This window comes from Pimephales promelas, chromosome 6, assembly GCF_988280905.1.
Source record: "Pimephales promelas chromosome 6, fPimPro1.hap1.1, whole genome shotgun sequence".
NCBI lineage: Eukaryota > Metazoa > Chordata > Actinopteri > Cypriniformes > Leuciscidae > Pimephales > Pimephales promelas.
Window position 1 is genome coordinate 34888723 of NC_142774.1, and position 16273 is coordinate 34904995.

Genomic DNA, 16273 nt, shown 5'->3' on the forward strand with positions numbered 1-16273 from the left:
AAATCTTCCTGACTCTATGGGAATTCAACATAGCGGTGTCCTGACTAACACACCCTGTATTTTAAGGAAGAACATTTATTGATTTATGATACATTATTCATTCACAAAGAAAATATGTATCTTTAAAGGTTGGATTTTTCCTCATTTTTCTAATTAAGGGATTAAGATCAATTTCCAAAAGATGATTTTTTTATTCCTCTTTTTAGTCAACTTTAGCATGGGTGTCCAAACTTATTCACATCACTGTATATTGTATTAGTGATATCAACGTTCTCTGAAAAAAAAAAAAAAGTGATCGTTTCGCTTGATAAGACACTTATTTATCGTCTGGAATCATTTAAAGCCATCTGAACAGTTTGCATGGAAACTGTCTTTTGGACCTTGAACTGTTTGGTTCCCATTGAAGTCCATTATATGGAGAAAAAATCCTGGAATGTTTTCATCAAAAACCTTAATTTCTTTTCAACTGAAGAAAGAATGACATGGACATCTTGGATGACAAGGGGGTGAGTAAATTATCAGCTAAAGTTTTTTTAAAAGTGAACTACTCCTTCTCAGATACTATGATGAGAGTAAATAACAGCACAAAACTTTGTAAAGTATTTATTCATGTTTACTCCCGATAATATTTGCACAGATAATTCAAATGAAAATAGCACACAGTCAGCGTCATTCAAGAAGTGCATTGCAATATTTAGAGCTTCATGGAAAAAGTTTATATAAATATCTCAACTTGTCAGCATACAAGCACAAAGCGTTTAGGTCATATTTTAAAAAAAATGCTTAGGAAATGGTGAGTGGTGGATGTTCCTTTAAATGCAACAATATGTCACTTTCATCCAAATGCTTTTTTCAGCCATTTCTCATTCTCAGACTGACGGATCTCAGAGAACACCATATGGCATTGCAGTATTTATGGCCAATGAAAGAGTTTCTCTCATTTATTCCATCAAGAGTTTCTCTGCCTCTCCCAAAGCGCTCTCCATTTCCTCCACATCCAAAGTGAACCGTGTCCTCTCCTGCTGGAGCTTTTCATGCACTTCCGTCAGGTCCCTCATTGTGTTCTGCACTTCCTGGAAGCAAACCGAGATTGACAGTCTCCTCACTGAACCCATTCTAGGTCATGCCATATTCTAGTAGTTTTGAGGAGGTGCATTTAGGGTCAATAGCATTTAGAAGGATTAGAACATTTCAAATTAATATTTCATCAGCAGTGTACCTGGTGTAATGATTAATTATACAGCCTCTAGCCCAGCAGAGCAAAATGTGTTTAATTTCATCCTCATATAAATCAGTCTTCGCGAAACATTTGTATTAATGTCTGGTCAGTGCCGCAGGACATTCAAATCAGGATAAATAACCTACAATTTTTAATATTAAAGGAGTAGTTCACTTTTAAAAGAAACTTTTGCAGATAATTTACGCTCAAATGCACGCCTTGCTCTGTTCTGTGTGATTCTCCTGTTCGAAGGCAAGCATTTGAGTGTATAAAACTTAAACTCTGTTTTTTTTTTTTTAAATGAGTGATCGTTTCGCTTGATAAGACCCTTATTCATCGTCTGGAATCGTTTAAAGCACTTTGAACAGTTTGCAGTTTGAACTGAAACTGTCTTTTGGACCTTGAACCGTTTGGTTCCCATTGAAGTCCATTATATAGAGAAAATCCTGGAATGTTTTCATCAAAAACCTTAATTTCTTTTCGACTGAAGAAAGAATGACATGGACATCTTGGATGACATGGGGGTGAGTAAATTATCAGCAAAAGTTTTTTTTTTTTTTTTTTAAAGTGAACTACTCCTTTAAAAACAAAGAATACTAATACTCACCAGTAAATTTGCTGCATGCTCTAGTGCCGTCTCACTGAACAGTTTCAGCTCAGCCAGGAGATTTTGAGAAACGTTCTGCCATTAGAAAAAAAGGGACAACTTTTATTTAACTGAGGGCCAATGTGACTCTGGTTTAACACTAGCCTTGCACTATCAGGACTGATTCTCAAGGGAAAACATGCTATAGACTAGAATTAGACTTCATCTGTATTCAAGAATGGAGTCTTAAATGTCTGCTTTTAAATCAGAAAAGTAATCAGACCCCAAAAAAGCAAATAATCTGGTGTGGCGGTATAACAGATTATTGTACAATATGGCTGATTATATAATCAATCCCTATATGTGCCTGCAGTGACCATTAGTCCATGTATCAGTATCTCATGTTGCCAAAAGGCAAAGAATTGGCATTATTGCAATTCATCTATAACTTTAATGAAAGGTTTTAATCCACTTCAAATGTTGACTACTGTATATAGGATACCAAGATAAATATTTATCAATTGAAAAATAGCATATTAATAACATAAAAATATACAAATACAGAAATCAAAATGAGTTACCATAACTTCTCGTCTTTGCTCTTCCTTCTGTTGTGCTGTCTGACCCAACTTTTCTCCTGAAACTGAATTTGAGGCTGTTTTGATTAGAACAGAACACACTGCTCTTGTTCATGTGTCAATACAACAGAGCAATACAATAAATCACCACCTGGGTCAAGCTTTTCTGCAACGAGGAGGACATGGCAGTCTCGCAGCTGTTTTTGAATTTCTCGATTTTCTCCTTGAAGGTCTGTGCATCGCAGCTCCAGTTCAGTCACCGTTTCCTTCAGAAACATGATTGTTTTGAGTATTAAATGTATTTGACTCAACTGACTTCAGCAAATATTTTTATATGACATTGTACACTATAATTAATCTGTCTTTAATCCATTTGGGCAAAACACTAAACCAATGATTAGTGTAATCACCTTCATTTCTTCAAGCTGTCTCTGCAGGTCTTCATTTGTCGTAGTCAATGCTCGATTCTGCTCCCTTATGTCGTTTTGTTGCCCATATCTAGTGGTTGGCCTAAGAAAATCAGAATAGTATACATTTCCTTTTTATACAGACTGGACAGTATTATCTTACTAGAAGACTATCATTTCACACCATGGTACTTACACTTTCAGAGTCCTGTGCTGGCTCTTCCTGAAAAAATATTAAATAGATATTTTATTTTATTTTAAATAAAACTAGGCGTTGAGGTAAAGGCAATATTTGCTGAACGTTTGAACAATGATGCCCACTTATTGTCCATGTCGTTCTTGACCTGTGCGGCTCTGGGCTGTGCAGAAATCGCAGTGTCTTTCATCTGAACTCTCTTCATGTCTGAATGTACGTTAGCTTTCTGGAGAAACAGAGAATGTAACTTGCTGCTTTTAATATTTAAGATTAGATATTAAGATATTTATCTTAAGATACTTAAGATTTTAATACTGATGGAGGCGATGATATACAATTACACGAAAACAACGACTAGCTAACCGGTATTACATTAACACCGTGTATATACACATACGTAATGTCAAGAAATTAAGTTTGGTGGTTGATGTATAATATATATATATATATATATATATATATATATATATATATATCGAAACTATGCACTAGGCTTACATGTCACACTTCGCTTCTGTCTCGTCAAATTTTTCTAACCGTAAATGCAGTGCGTTTTCTTACTACAAGATCTCACATCGTTAATCCACAGTGATTAAATAAAGATTTTAAAGTTTGTATGAATGTGTAATAAACTTACCAAACGTAGCTAATATCGATCTGCAAATAACGTTTTAAAAGCGCCTTCAATTTTCAAAATAAACAACGTCACTTCCGCTTCCTTTACCAACGCGTTTCGAGGTTTTGACTGAGATTCATTTATAACGTTAAAACTGAATGTATGTGTATACACATATATAATGTTGTAAGATTCTTACAGAGGAAATTAATCAAAACAAATAGAATATCACGCGAAACAGTTTTTATTTTATTAAAATGGTTAATACAATTTTCATCCGCTCCACTAGAGGTCGCGAGAGCGGCGTGTCTGGTCTCACGTCAAGTCACTAAAAGCGTGAGGAAGAAACGCGGCGGTTGATTTCAAATTTTGTGAAGAAAAAAAGACAAGCAGCGGATGGAGGGAACTTACTTTTAGGTATTGTGCTTTAATTATACATTTTCAACTGCTAATCTGTCGTGGGATGCAGTTTATGAAAGTAATAAATGTTTTAAACTTGTTGAAATATCGAGGGCTGTTTGTTGCCTTTGGTGTAATGTTGCTGTTGTTGTTCTGAGCGTATGAATGTCTCGTCTGACAGACAACAGACACTGTCACTGGATTCAACAAAACTTGAGGAAATACAGAACTGTGACTGTAATGTAGATAATATTTTGCCTAGAGTTATTAAAGCAAATCACCCAAACGTTTTATTTGTTTATTTTATGTTTCATTTCAGGTTACTTTAGTGTTTCTCATTTTTAATACAGTGCGCTGTATTATGCGCATGCATTGAAGATGGAGCCGCTGAATTCAGGGTAAGTTGATGTTGTCTGTGTGTTTTGGCATGCTTTCGATGAATAATGCATTCTTATTCTTACACTTATTGACTCTGTAAAACTGATTCGCTCCCCGCATGTCCAAAATGTTCAAAGATTATTTAATGCTTTTTACTGTTGAGGGCCTCAGTTCAAACTGAAAACAGAGTTCAGTTAACGTTTTGATACACCAATAATACGTTTCCATTTGCTTTGCTCTCCTGCAAATAACAAAATTGTTGTATTTCTATTTATGAGCTCACACCTAATAAAACAAGTCTAATATTTTTGGCATATTAAGCATTCAGAATTCTTTGAAAATGCAAAACCATCCTCTTAAACTTAAATCTAACTCGCATTTTAATTTGGCGTTGTTGTGCACTTTGAATATGACAAATTGCTTTCGATATTCTCTATTTGCAACTGTCATATTGGATAAAAGCATCTCCTTATGTAAATGTGCATGTTTATTAGGTAAATGGTTTTCTTTCCAGGTAAATTTCATAATAATTTGTTATCCTAAAAAAACTAAACAAAAAACTTGTGTTCCTGATACTAATCCTGATACTTTTTCCAGCAGTGAGGCAGTGAAATCCTCAAGAAGGAGACTTTCTTCGGTAAGTATCCAGTATGTTGTGAAAATGTGACACTTTCTGATGATTTATCCTTTCTGTTGTTTGTATAATCCAAATGGCTTCACAATTGTCACATACTAGTTTAGGATGAACTTAATGCTGATTTTTTTTATTAATCTAAGAATATAGACCATAATGATAGGTGATTAAGCTTAATTGTGCCAATTTACCTGTATTCACTCATTTGCAGCCTGCAAGTGTCTTCACAGTTTTTTTGTTTGTTTTGTTTTTTTATATAAATTTCTAATTGTCTCAAAACAGTAAATAGTTCCTCTTGATTGTCCTCTTGACAGATTTTAAAAGCTTCTCGGACATCTATGAAAGTACTTGGATCTGAGCAAGAGGAGCAAAAGGTGATAAAGGTACAAACAATTTAATACATTTTTTGTTTTAATTCTCTTAAAAAAAATATATATATATATATATAACATTACTATGTGTGTATGTTTATGAAGGAGGAAATTGCCAAACCTGTAGAAAAGAAGAGAAATTCGCGAAGAGTGAGTTTTGCCTCTACAAATAATGTTCGAGTCTTTACAAAGTAAGTGCAATAATGTTGACCCCAAATAACGTTGAAACTAAATATAGTTAGATATAGTTCATTTACGATGTTTAAATTTTCACAGTGATGCAAAAAGTGAATCTCCTGTTCTGGCATCCATACAAAACACACTTGTTGGTAAGCACTGAGCATTTTTCTTGTTTAAATGTTTCTTGTTTTTAACTTGTTCTAGTTTTTATGTGATGTAATTGGTGGGTCATCATGGTTAAGGATTATGTGTACCTGTTCTGTAAAATGAAAAGTATAAAATATTTCTGTTGCAACTTGCATATATAAAACACTGACACACTGTTATTTGCTTTATTGTGTTCTGTTAAATTTATCAGGAGATAGACCAGATGAAAAGTAAGTAATTGATTATACTATTTCATTGTTTTCTAACCGACATGTTGTTCAAGTTTAAACATGTTTGAAGCTTTTGTGTATCCAAATGAAAATCTGTTGACTTTCTTTTTTCCTCTAATGACAGGATTCTGCGTTTTGTTGAGGGAAATCACCAAATCAAAGGTAGTTTTCAAGAAAAATTGTCAAATATTGCTGATCAATTGGGACCATTCTTCTCCAATCTTGTTTGCATTGCATGTGTAATTCAAAATTAGAGTGTGTGTTCACTTATGCATAATTGCATTAATGTTGTTCACTGTAAAATAATCTATTGATCTCATGCTTGTATTTACTTACTTCCTGTTATTATTCTTATTAAAATAAAAAAAGAAGAAGAAATTATTTTATTATTCTTATCTTACTTTTATTCTTATTCTTATTACAATTATTCTCTTAGTCAGAAAGTGAACCACTAAATCTTTCCATTTCTTTCAGGCCTGGAAACTTTGTTGAACACTCCTCTTTATCTATCGCAGCATAAGGTAAGTACTAATCTAAGGCTGCAGAGGCAAAAATATTATGGATTTTTTAGACTTCTGCAGTTTATGACATCCCTGATTAAACTAAGGATATGCTGCCACAGACATTTAATTTGGAGTGTGTGAGCGTACAACATTTGATGATTATCAGTACCTACTACTGAGTTTTTGTTTTAATGTCTCAATGAAACCCATCTTGTCTTGACGCATGCTGATTATTTTTTACCTTTCTCTCTCAAATTGTAGGAGAATTTCTTCTCTGACCCAGTCTTACAAGATGACTGTGTGGATAGAACAATGCTGCTCGGAGAGAATACTGGATACATGGATATTACTCAAAGTCACACAGTCATAATTGATAAGGATTATGAAATTGAAGAAGAACCAAACTCAGATTGTTGCTTCAAAGTGGCTCAGACAGTCTGTGGTGATCTAAATGTTGCAAGTCAGAAGGGTTTTCCACGTGAAGCAAAAGCAGAGAGTAAAAAAGCTGCAACAGACCCAGACTTTAGTGCTTTTCTCTCCGGTATGTGCTTACCCACTGTAAGCACCATTAAGCCCCCAAATTCAGAAAATAAGCTGGAAAGTGTCTTCTGTTCAGCCAATACAAGCACAATGGAAATTGATAAGGAGAATCTCTTACCATCTTTTTTAATGAAGCAAAATCCAGGTGGCATGAGTAACCCAAAACAACCACAAGGCCTTCAACGTAGACGATCCCGTGTTACGTTTGTTGAAGATGATGATATAGAGACAACCATGAGTCACACTGTTGTAATTGAAACCAGAAATGAAGCTCAGCCTCTTGCATCCTCCATTTCTGAAAATCAAGGAAGTGTTAAAATTACAGGAAATATCACTCGCAATGTCCAGGCTGCTCTGGATCGCAATAGATCCCATTGTTTATCTGAGGATGACAATGCGATGGAGATGACAGGGTGCATTAATTTAGCTGTTCGAGAAAAAGACCACACAATGAATATGAAGGAGCAGTCTCAGTCTCCAATTCCCAAAGTAAGAAGGATGTCATCCTTTAATGTGATTGGAAATGGGGAGACAACAGATCAAAACATTGCTGGTTGTTTTCAGAGCAATCTCTCAATAGTCAAAACTGCTAATTCTGATGATATGGAGATTACTGGGGTTTTAGATGTATCTATTCGAGAAAAAGAGGACATTCTGTTTCCCAAACTAAGCCGTAGATCCACTCTTGATGCTTTTGGAAATGGAAAAATAGTGGATCAAAACAAATCTGGCTACAACTTGATAGCTCCAACTGCTAATAATGATGTTACAGAGAAGACACAGTCACAGGCTGTTGCTTTCGTGGCCAAACCATCAAGTGGCAACAAGCCATTTAGCAACTCAAGGAAGAGTTTCTCTCTTGCGTCTGTATCCAGAACTGTTCAAGAAGATGAGCATGCGGCCATTGTCAAGGAGGAAGCTCTGCATCCAATATCCAGAGGAAGCAAGATGTCCTGTTTTAATTTGGCTGGAAGTGAAGAGATATTGGATCACAACAAATCAGGCCACCTCTCCATTGCCCAAACTGAAAATTATGATGATATGGAGATGACACAGTGTCAATCTATTTTTCCCGAGGCTAAACAGGTCAGTGGAGACAAACCATTAAGCAACTCAAGGAAAGATTGGGCTCATACATCGGTATCCAGAACTGAAGACGGTGATGGGATGGACATTACTCAAGGGTTCACAGGGCGTATAATACTAAATGCTCCTTCAGGCACCAAGAATGAAAGAGGTGAAAGCAATCTGATACCTGCTACATCACCTAAACATAATGAGAGTGACTGTATGGACTTGACATGCCAACCAAGTACTTTTGTTGGGATTTCACCCCCAAGCCCTGATGAAATGGATTTGACTGTATGCAACACTATGAACATTGACTCAAACCGGGCCTGTTTAGGAAGTGCTGATACAGGTACAGTACCTTTCTCCGCTAATCAAACTATCACTGTTGTTGTACCTATGGAGATGACTGAAGTACATATGGCACCAGTCAGTGAGCAAAAGCGTAAAGCTTTAATGACTCGAAGAAAGTCAGGAGCAAGGATGGTGTCCTTGATGTCTTATCCTGAAAATACTAAAGCTGATAACTGTCAGACCAATTTCTCCAACCCTGATGACATGGACATGACACAATGTCAGACTGTTGTGCTTGAGGCTGAATACGGCAGACCATTCAGTAAATCAAGGAAAAGTTTGAACCTTGTATCTACATCCTCCAGTCATGATGTTGACAGTATGGAGATAACCCAGGCACTCACCGGGAATATCATGTTAAAGAGCTTTGTATCCAATAAGGAAAGAAAGCATGAGAGTAATCTGTTACCTACAGCACAAAGCTGTCAAAGGCAGGATGAGTCTGACTGCATGGAACTGACTTGTCAAGCCAGTGCATCAAATCTAGCTATCCCATGTGTTGATGATGAAATGGAATTAACTAGATGCAACACAATTGTAGTTGACTTAAAAAGCACATTGGCAGCAAATGCTTCAGAGATCAAAGCAAATGAAAGTGCCCTTTGGGCATCAACATCTGTTTATAGATGCACAGTGTCAAGTGAAGAACAAAATGAGGTGATTGAAGCTGCCAAGTGTGCTATTAACCCTGTCTTCCCCTCAAAACATGTTTTTGATCTGGATGGCAAAAACCTTAAATGCAATAATACAGAAACAATGTCAAATAACCCAGCTGTCATGCAAGTGAACAAATACGACGAAATGGCACATCCAAGCAATGTGATGACGATTGATGACGAAAATGACATGCAGATTACAAAGATGCTAACAATACCCATTGAAATGGAGAAAAGTGTTTTGTTTGACCAGAAAGAAGCCAATGTAAACACTTCCAATGCTTCTAAAAATGAAGAGGAGAGTCAAGTTATTTGGTCTAACAAGGAACAAAGTACAAGCTCAGTCCAACATGAAGGTTCCTCCTCAAATGAGTCCGTAGCTGATTCCTTCAGTAAAGAAGAACTAAAACCTGTGAAAGCAAGACGGAGAAGTCTAGCAGATTTTCAAACGGAGCTTCAAAATATTTCACGACGTATCCAGGAAGAGAACAAAGTCTCTGAAAGTCTCAAAGAAACTGCGCCTCTACCGCCTTGTTCTTTCCCAGAGATTTCCCTTAAAGAGCAGTGTGAAACTGAAATTTCTATTGAGCCAGCTTCAAATGCCACACCTAATGTCAAGCAGAAAAATAATTCGGTTCTAAATGAGAAGACCACACCTTTTAGTCTAAAAAAGCCGTTCTCATCAAGGTTGTCATTGTGTGGTATCATGCCAAAACTACCGAAACGAGCTTCAACTGTAACTCCAAACAAAACTGTGACCATTGGTTTTAATGATTTACGATGTCTACAACTAGAGAAACATTTTGATGTTGTTGAACAAAATGGCAAATGCAAAACAGTCAATATTAATGACGAAGAGTTACCTGAAATGAGCAGTGAAGACGATATATCAGGGAGTCTTGAAAATTGGCCAATTAACAAGCAAGATGACCTGGATGGCTCTTTGGCTGTACCTATAAAGGAAGAGCTTTTTGAGGATGAGGTCTTTGAGGCAGACACGAGCACGAGTCCATGCTTTAAAAGGCCTTATCCAGAGGAAGATGCTAATACATCAGAACAAACCAAGAAAGCCAACATTTCTGACATGGTATGAACAAAATATACATTTTTTAGTTTAATACTATGATTGCTTGGTATTTCCTGACACATGCTTGGAGGTTGTTCTGTAATAAAGTGTTAAGCGTGGGTTCTATTGTGCATTATTATGCTAATGCCTGAGATTCTGTCTCCTCAGGGGCCTGGCTGTCATGAAGCTGCTGTACAGTGGGAAGGTAATTTTACACGGCATGCTGCTCAAAATCCCAAGGCAAAGAAAATTGAAGATACAGGAGTCTCTGAGTCCAGTGAGTTGCTTGTGTCAGTTACTGTTTATGCTGTTAATGAACGAATGTTTATGAATGAATGTTTAATTTTTTTTTTTTTTATGCACTCTATGCAAGAAGTTTTCAATGTGGTTTATTTTTTAAAGAAAATGTGATGTGCTTTACAGCTCTCAGATACTCACAGTTTGACTCTCATATGGATGGGACGCTGGATAATGAATTTGATTTCAACAAGGTAGCAGTATTCACCCACTCTATCATTATCTGTATATTATGTTTATTGTATATATCCACTATTGTTCAGGATCTGAACAAACCTCTAACCCTAGGTATTACACTTTTGCTGTGTAACTTGTCCCAGACTGTAAATGTGACGGACATGAATAATATGTTAAATTGTGTGCTTTTGTTTTGGGAAGGTGTGCTTGTGCACCCTTACATATTTTGCATGTGCAAGAACCACTTACATTTTTCTTTTGAAAATATGAACATCTGGGTGATTATCTCATTCTTATATTTCCAGAAACTTGAGGACGGAAGCATCACAGTGACTGAGTTCCTAAGCCACTTTGGTATCAACTTCGTCATCCACAGATCTAGAGCAAGTGCTCTTCCTGACAATGTAAGTGGTCTGGCTCTCTTTGTTAACCATAATATGTGTCAGTTTTTAACACATCTTTCCTTTTTTAGTGTAGGGCTGGTGAAGCATGCACAATGGAAGATTTACTCAAAGAGAAATACATATACCATCCCAAGCAGAGAGTATATGAGCAAGACTGTAAGAACCTCACAGAGATAGTGGACAGGTACGTACTAGTGTGGTTTTAATAATGATGTCAGACACTGTGTGTGTGTGTGTGTGTGAACTCTTTTTGGGAATTATTTAGTGAAACTAATTTCTCCATAGACTTAAAGAACAAATGCCTGAGCAAGAGAAATCCCTGGGATGCATCAATGGAGCCCTTCAGCAACAGATATGTACTCTCTCTAAAGAACAAGTATGTTGTTTTTATAGCCAATCTTGGGTCATTTTATGTTAAATCATAGCATATAGCGTTCATTTTTGAGAAGTCTTCATACTTGTTTGTTTTCCTCAGTTAAAAAGCTTTGGATCCAAGTTGAAAGAGCGAAGACTTTACTTTGGAAAGAGAAGCAAGGCACATTCTCATGAAATGAAAGGAGTCTTGTACTCGGAGCTCATTAAAACTACACAGGTAAAGGCATTTTTTTTTTTTTTTTGAAACATTGAAAAGTAAAACTATTCTTTAATCTAAAAATTCCTCTTTCGTTCTAGTCTGAACATCCAGAATAGAGAAATTCTGATACATAGACCCTTAAAAATTTCTTGATGAGCGCAATTCCACATTTCCAATGATAACAGTACTGGTAATTGTAAAGGGCAAAATGAAGGACTTAACCTTTTTTTGAATAAAAAAAAAGTCACAGCCGTAAACTTGATTTTAGGGCTGGGCAACGATTAATCGCATCCAAAATAAAAGTTTGTGTTTACATAATATATGTGTGTGTAGTGTTTATAATTATTTTGTATATAAAAAAAATCATACACATGCAAGTATATATTTAAGAAAAATGTTATTATTGTATCAAATATTAATATTAAATATAAATTATGTATAAATACAGTACATGCAAATATTTCTTAAATATATACATGCATATGTGTGTATTTATATACAATATAATTATACACACCACACACACACATATAGTATGTAAACACAAACTTTTTTTTTGGATGCGATTAATCGCAATTAATCGTTGCCCGGCCCTACTTGATTTACTGCTGCTAGTGTTTTATTGGACATAATTAGTAAGTGCAAGATCATCAGTCATCAGTATTTTCAGTCTGTTTTCCCAGAAGAAAGGATTGTAGGGATGCACAGAATATTCGGCCACCGAACATTTTCGGCTGAAAATGGCCCAAAAGTGGATTTTTGGTTTTTGACCAATTCGTCCGAAATGTTGTGATGACGCAAACAGAAAGTGCAACCTGCAAGTGCTTGTCTGAAGCAACATGTCTGCGGTGTGGACGTGTTTCAGTATATTTGATAGTGTGTTCACATCAAATGAGAATAGACTGTTTAGCGTGAATGATTTTAATTTAATTAGTAAAGCAGAGAAGCTACTCTTCATCAAGAAAAAACTGCCACTTTACCTCAAGAAGTAGAATGGGCTTGTCTAGTATTTAAATATGTATTATCCACTTTGCACATCTGCAATTCTTGGTGCATTTGTTGTTGTTAAAGTTCTAAAGATAACATATGGGCTATGCCAGTCTTTGTTTTGCTACATTTTTGTTGAAGGCCTAAAGAGAAAATATTGTTATCTGTAAGCAGTTGCACTTGTTCGAAACTTGTAGTAGTCCTACAGAGAAAAAATTCAAATGCACTTGATCTAAATGCACTTTGTTTTTATGAGACAGACAACATTCAATTTTAAAACCTTTCTGCAGGGCAGTATGCCTGTACATTGTCATTTAATGTACACATGAGTGGGGTCAAGTTAAATGTTTTAGTTTGAATTTTATTTTATACTTTGCAGTGTTGCAATGTGCTAAATAAATATTTGCAAAATTTGTAATTGATTTATTCTTTGAAAGTTTAATATTAATTTATGCAATTGCAATTCCTTGCAATGCCTTTTTGTAAAGTTAGTACACAGTCATAGCCATAAATGCAATGGTACTTATAATTGGCATAATTTCTTTCGGTGTTTCGATTTTCGGCCTTGGTTTCCTCTTTTTCGGTTTCGGCCAAGAATTTTCGTCATGGTGCATATGTATTTGCTAAATGTTGTTTTTGCACATACAGTAACTTTTATTAGCTTTTTATATAGTGCTAGCCGACATTTACTAAAAGCCTTAACTGCTGTGTATCTGAATTTCCTTACAATTAGGATGCAAAGCAAAGCCTGCTATCTAAAATCAAAGAGACAGACGGTGTTATTGAAGACTTGGATGGATGCATTAATGATTTAGAAACTGGTATGGATCTTTTTCTCTGCTCTGTTTCATGTTTGAATGTATGTAATATAAACATCTGTTGTGTGTTTTCTTTTTTGTTGTGAATTGTCTCTTGTGCTGTCTTGTAAAGCTACGGAATGGACAGTGTCCAAAACAAATTTCCCTTCGGGACAATAAAGTATATATCAATTGTCTACATAATCATCGTGAAATAACACACTGCTTCTTCTACACTAGAGCTTGCAACTGTAGAGTCCATGATTATGGGAGATCATCTTGATGCTCCTCAAACCAGACCAGCCTTAAAAGCCAAGGAAGAGGGTAAGTTTACTTCTATACTATTGAGTTTTGCAGCTTTGTGAAGCTAAGAAAGATAAAATGGTTTGTCTGTGTTTTTCCCTCTCTACTGACAGATTTGAAAAGGCTTAATTCAGATATCACTGTGAAGGAGAGGTATGTTCTTCTATCCACACCATAAGGAATGTTTAAGATGCAGGTTTTTGCTGAATGCTGAAAATGCGAATCATTTCAGGGAAATTGGTGAGCTGGACATTCAGCTTAGGACTTTGGAGGGCCAACAGGAAAAGCTGCGAGGAGAATCAAGTAGCCTTAAGAGTCATCTTGCAACCTTGAACAGGTTTTTTTTCCCCTTTTGTTTAAAATGCATTGTAGTGGCACTTTGGCATCCTGTGACAATAACAAATGCTATACTAGAAATTACTTGATGTTTGGCTCGGTAGGTGAAATATTTATGTATTTTTACCACTATACCCATCCCATATATTTTGCTATGTAAATAGATATTGTGCTGAAGCCAGGTCTGATGATTTGTCTTTCAGTTTGAACGAGTGGCGTCTTGATGCGACAGATGAAAGGGGGGCCTTGTTTACCTTCCTTCACAACACTGTGCATCTGCAGGTGAACCTGCAAATACCTGCTGGTGAGTTAATTATCATTTATAATTACTCCTAATGGTTTTCATCATTATTATCACATTTATCAGTAGCTTAAAATACTTTTGTGTCTATTAGGAACGGAATGGATGACTGAGGATGTGGAGCGAAGTGTTGATGTATGCTTACAGTTGCAGCTGGATGGTGAGTGAACAATAAATCAATTTATATTTTCATTTTATTAAATATTTGAAATCCACTTTGTATATATAAATTTTTTTTTTTCCCTGATGATGATTTTTTTTAAGTGGAAAAGTCTGAGTGTCATGCAAGCATGGTTCACAAGTTACTCACACTATACTGTCAGTCTCAAACTCAATGGACACAGAGGTACCCGACTACCCGACATATACCAGAGGTAAGCATGTACATTGTACATTAATATTTAAATGAAAGTATCTAAAATATTTATAGACATTGTTTTGCTACAAAGGTATAAGAGCAAGATCTCAGAATTGAATGGTCATTTCTCAACAGATGCTTCATGACATTAGTTTGGTGGTGGGTCGTCTCAGGCTCTTAGGTGAGGAGATTCACCGGCTGAAGAAGTGGGGAGGATTGAAGCTTCGTATCCTGAAGATCACCTGTATAGACACTCAGTAGGTTACACCAATCAGTGCACATTTACTAGCTTGCTACTCATGCACTTTCCCTTGGCCTTTTGAGCCGTGGTGCTTATGTGGATGACAGATTCCAGTTTTGATATTTCCCTCATCCCTAATTCCCTAAATAATTTGAAACATGTGTTAACTTAAAGATTCCTGCTTTTAAGAAAGATTATATTCATGATGACAAATTAATAAGTGTAAGCATCTTTTTTTCCCTCCCTTTCTCTTGTTTGTTATTGTTTTTACTTTTTCAGAGTTCATATTGTCTTCTCAAGCCTGAAAGTGTTTGAAAAATTTGAGTTAAGTCTGATGGTCACTCCAGACTATCCCTTTGGACCACTTCACATACAGGAGTTCAAAAAACACATGGGGAATACGAGGTTTGAAAGCAATTAACATCTTTAGATCACAATGCGTTTAAACGTAATCTGGCAGTGTGAGTGGAGACAACATCACCGTTATAAGACAGGATTGTAAATCGAAAGAAATATTGTGAAGTCCCTAGGCAGCGTTTAGTGAAACAACAGCTTTCCGCATCTAAGCGTTCAGAGAAAATGTGTCAAGTACAAAATATTAATCTGTAATTTAGATTGTAACTTAGTCTGACAGAAAAGTTATGACTAGAATACTTCATATTAGAAAGTTTCCTCTTCACCACAAACCAATTTAAACTTTTGTCTAATTTGGTGCTCATTAGTGCTGAGAGTGTCAATATTTTGAATACATTTGAATGAATCATATATTTTATAAAGCATTTCTCGAGTCTCAAGATCATTAATTGACAAGTGTTCCTTGGCACATGCAACTGTAAATATTACCAACAGCTACAACAATGTTCACTTTATAGAAGTAGTCACATAAAATGTTACTCTTGTGTCAGTGTTTTGTGCTTTCTGTCTTCTGTAGGTTGAGTCAAATTGAAGACATCCTTTCATCAGTCAAACCAGCCAAGAACTATCTGACAAAAATCCTCAAGAAGATCCACGATGATCTCCTGTGCTAAAAAACTCAAGTCTTGTTTACTCTTTTCTTTTCAGTCTTTTAAATGTTTGTATATATTGACGTTCTTATAATCAAAACATAATAATTAAAAATGTAGCCACAAACCACACTAAGTTTGCTCGCGTTCTTTGGCACGTTATTATGACTGTATCCTTGTCCGTTGTTATGAATCCAACTATTAGAATATGATTAAACAAAAATCAGCCCTGTATACTACTAAATATAATCCCATATGATAATCCCATCTTTGTGATTGGAATAAATGATGGCAGTGATGCTCCATGGCCCCCATTTTTTGTCCTACCCTGCTTGATATGGATGTTCGTTATGGTTTAAGTTTGGA

General features: G+C 35.8%; 2 protein-coding genes across 6 annotated transcripts; one reads left to right on the top strand and one right to left on the bottom strand.

Annotated features, from left to right (window-relative positions):
* Window positions 1-588: 588 nt before the first annotated feature.
* knstrn (kinetochore localized astrin (SPAG5) binding protein) lies at window positions 589-3715 on the bottom strand. Its single transcript, XM_039651543.2, has 8 exons — window positions 3624-3715; window positions 3112-3212; window positions 2987-3013; window positions 2794-2893; window positions 2535-2649; window positions 2387-2448; window positions 1827-1901; window positions 589-1073 (listed from the first exon to the last, which is right to left on the bottom strand). The coding sequence occupies exons 2-8, from the start codon at window positions 3189-3191 to the stop codon at window positions 942-944; spliced, it is 591 nt and encodes a 196-aa protein (XP_039507477.2). The 5' UTR covers window positions 3192-3212; window positions 3624-3715; the 3' UTR covers window positions 589-941.
* Window positions 3716-3865: 150 nt separating this feature from the next.
* On the top strand, window positions 3866-16039 carry knl1 (kinetochore scaffold 1). 5 transcript variants are annotated; one of them, XM_039652804.2, is made up of 26 exons: window positions 3866-4019; window positions 4321-4399; window positions 4977-5016; window positions 5328-5396; window positions 5490-5575; window positions 5661-5713; window positions 5923-5941; window positions 6066-6103; window positions 6416-6462; window positions 6706-10149; window positions 10297-10405; window positions 10552-10619; window positions 10908-11006; window positions 11075-11190; window positions 11292-11382; window positions 11482-11598; window positions 13301-13388; window positions 13605-13688; window positions 13781-13820; window positions 13900-14004; window positions 14207-14307; window positions 14399-14464; window positions 14569-14678; window positions 14798-14919; window positions 15183-15308; window positions 15835-16039. In XM_039652804.2, exons 2-26 carry the CDS (start codon window positions 4380-4382, stop codon window positions 15929-15931), a joined length of 5355 nt encoding a protein of 1784 aa, XP_039508738.2. In that variant the 5' UTR covers window positions 3866-4019; window positions 4321-4379; the 3' UTR covers window positions 15932-16039. The 5 variants fall into 5 exon arrangements, with proteins under 5 accessions (XP_039508738.2, XP_088988611.1, XP_088988610.1 ...); XM_089132485.1 differs by having other exon boundaries at window positions 5328-5387; XM_089132484.1 differs by having other exon boundaries at window positions 4980-5016.
* Window positions 16040-16273: the final 234 nt, after the last annotated feature.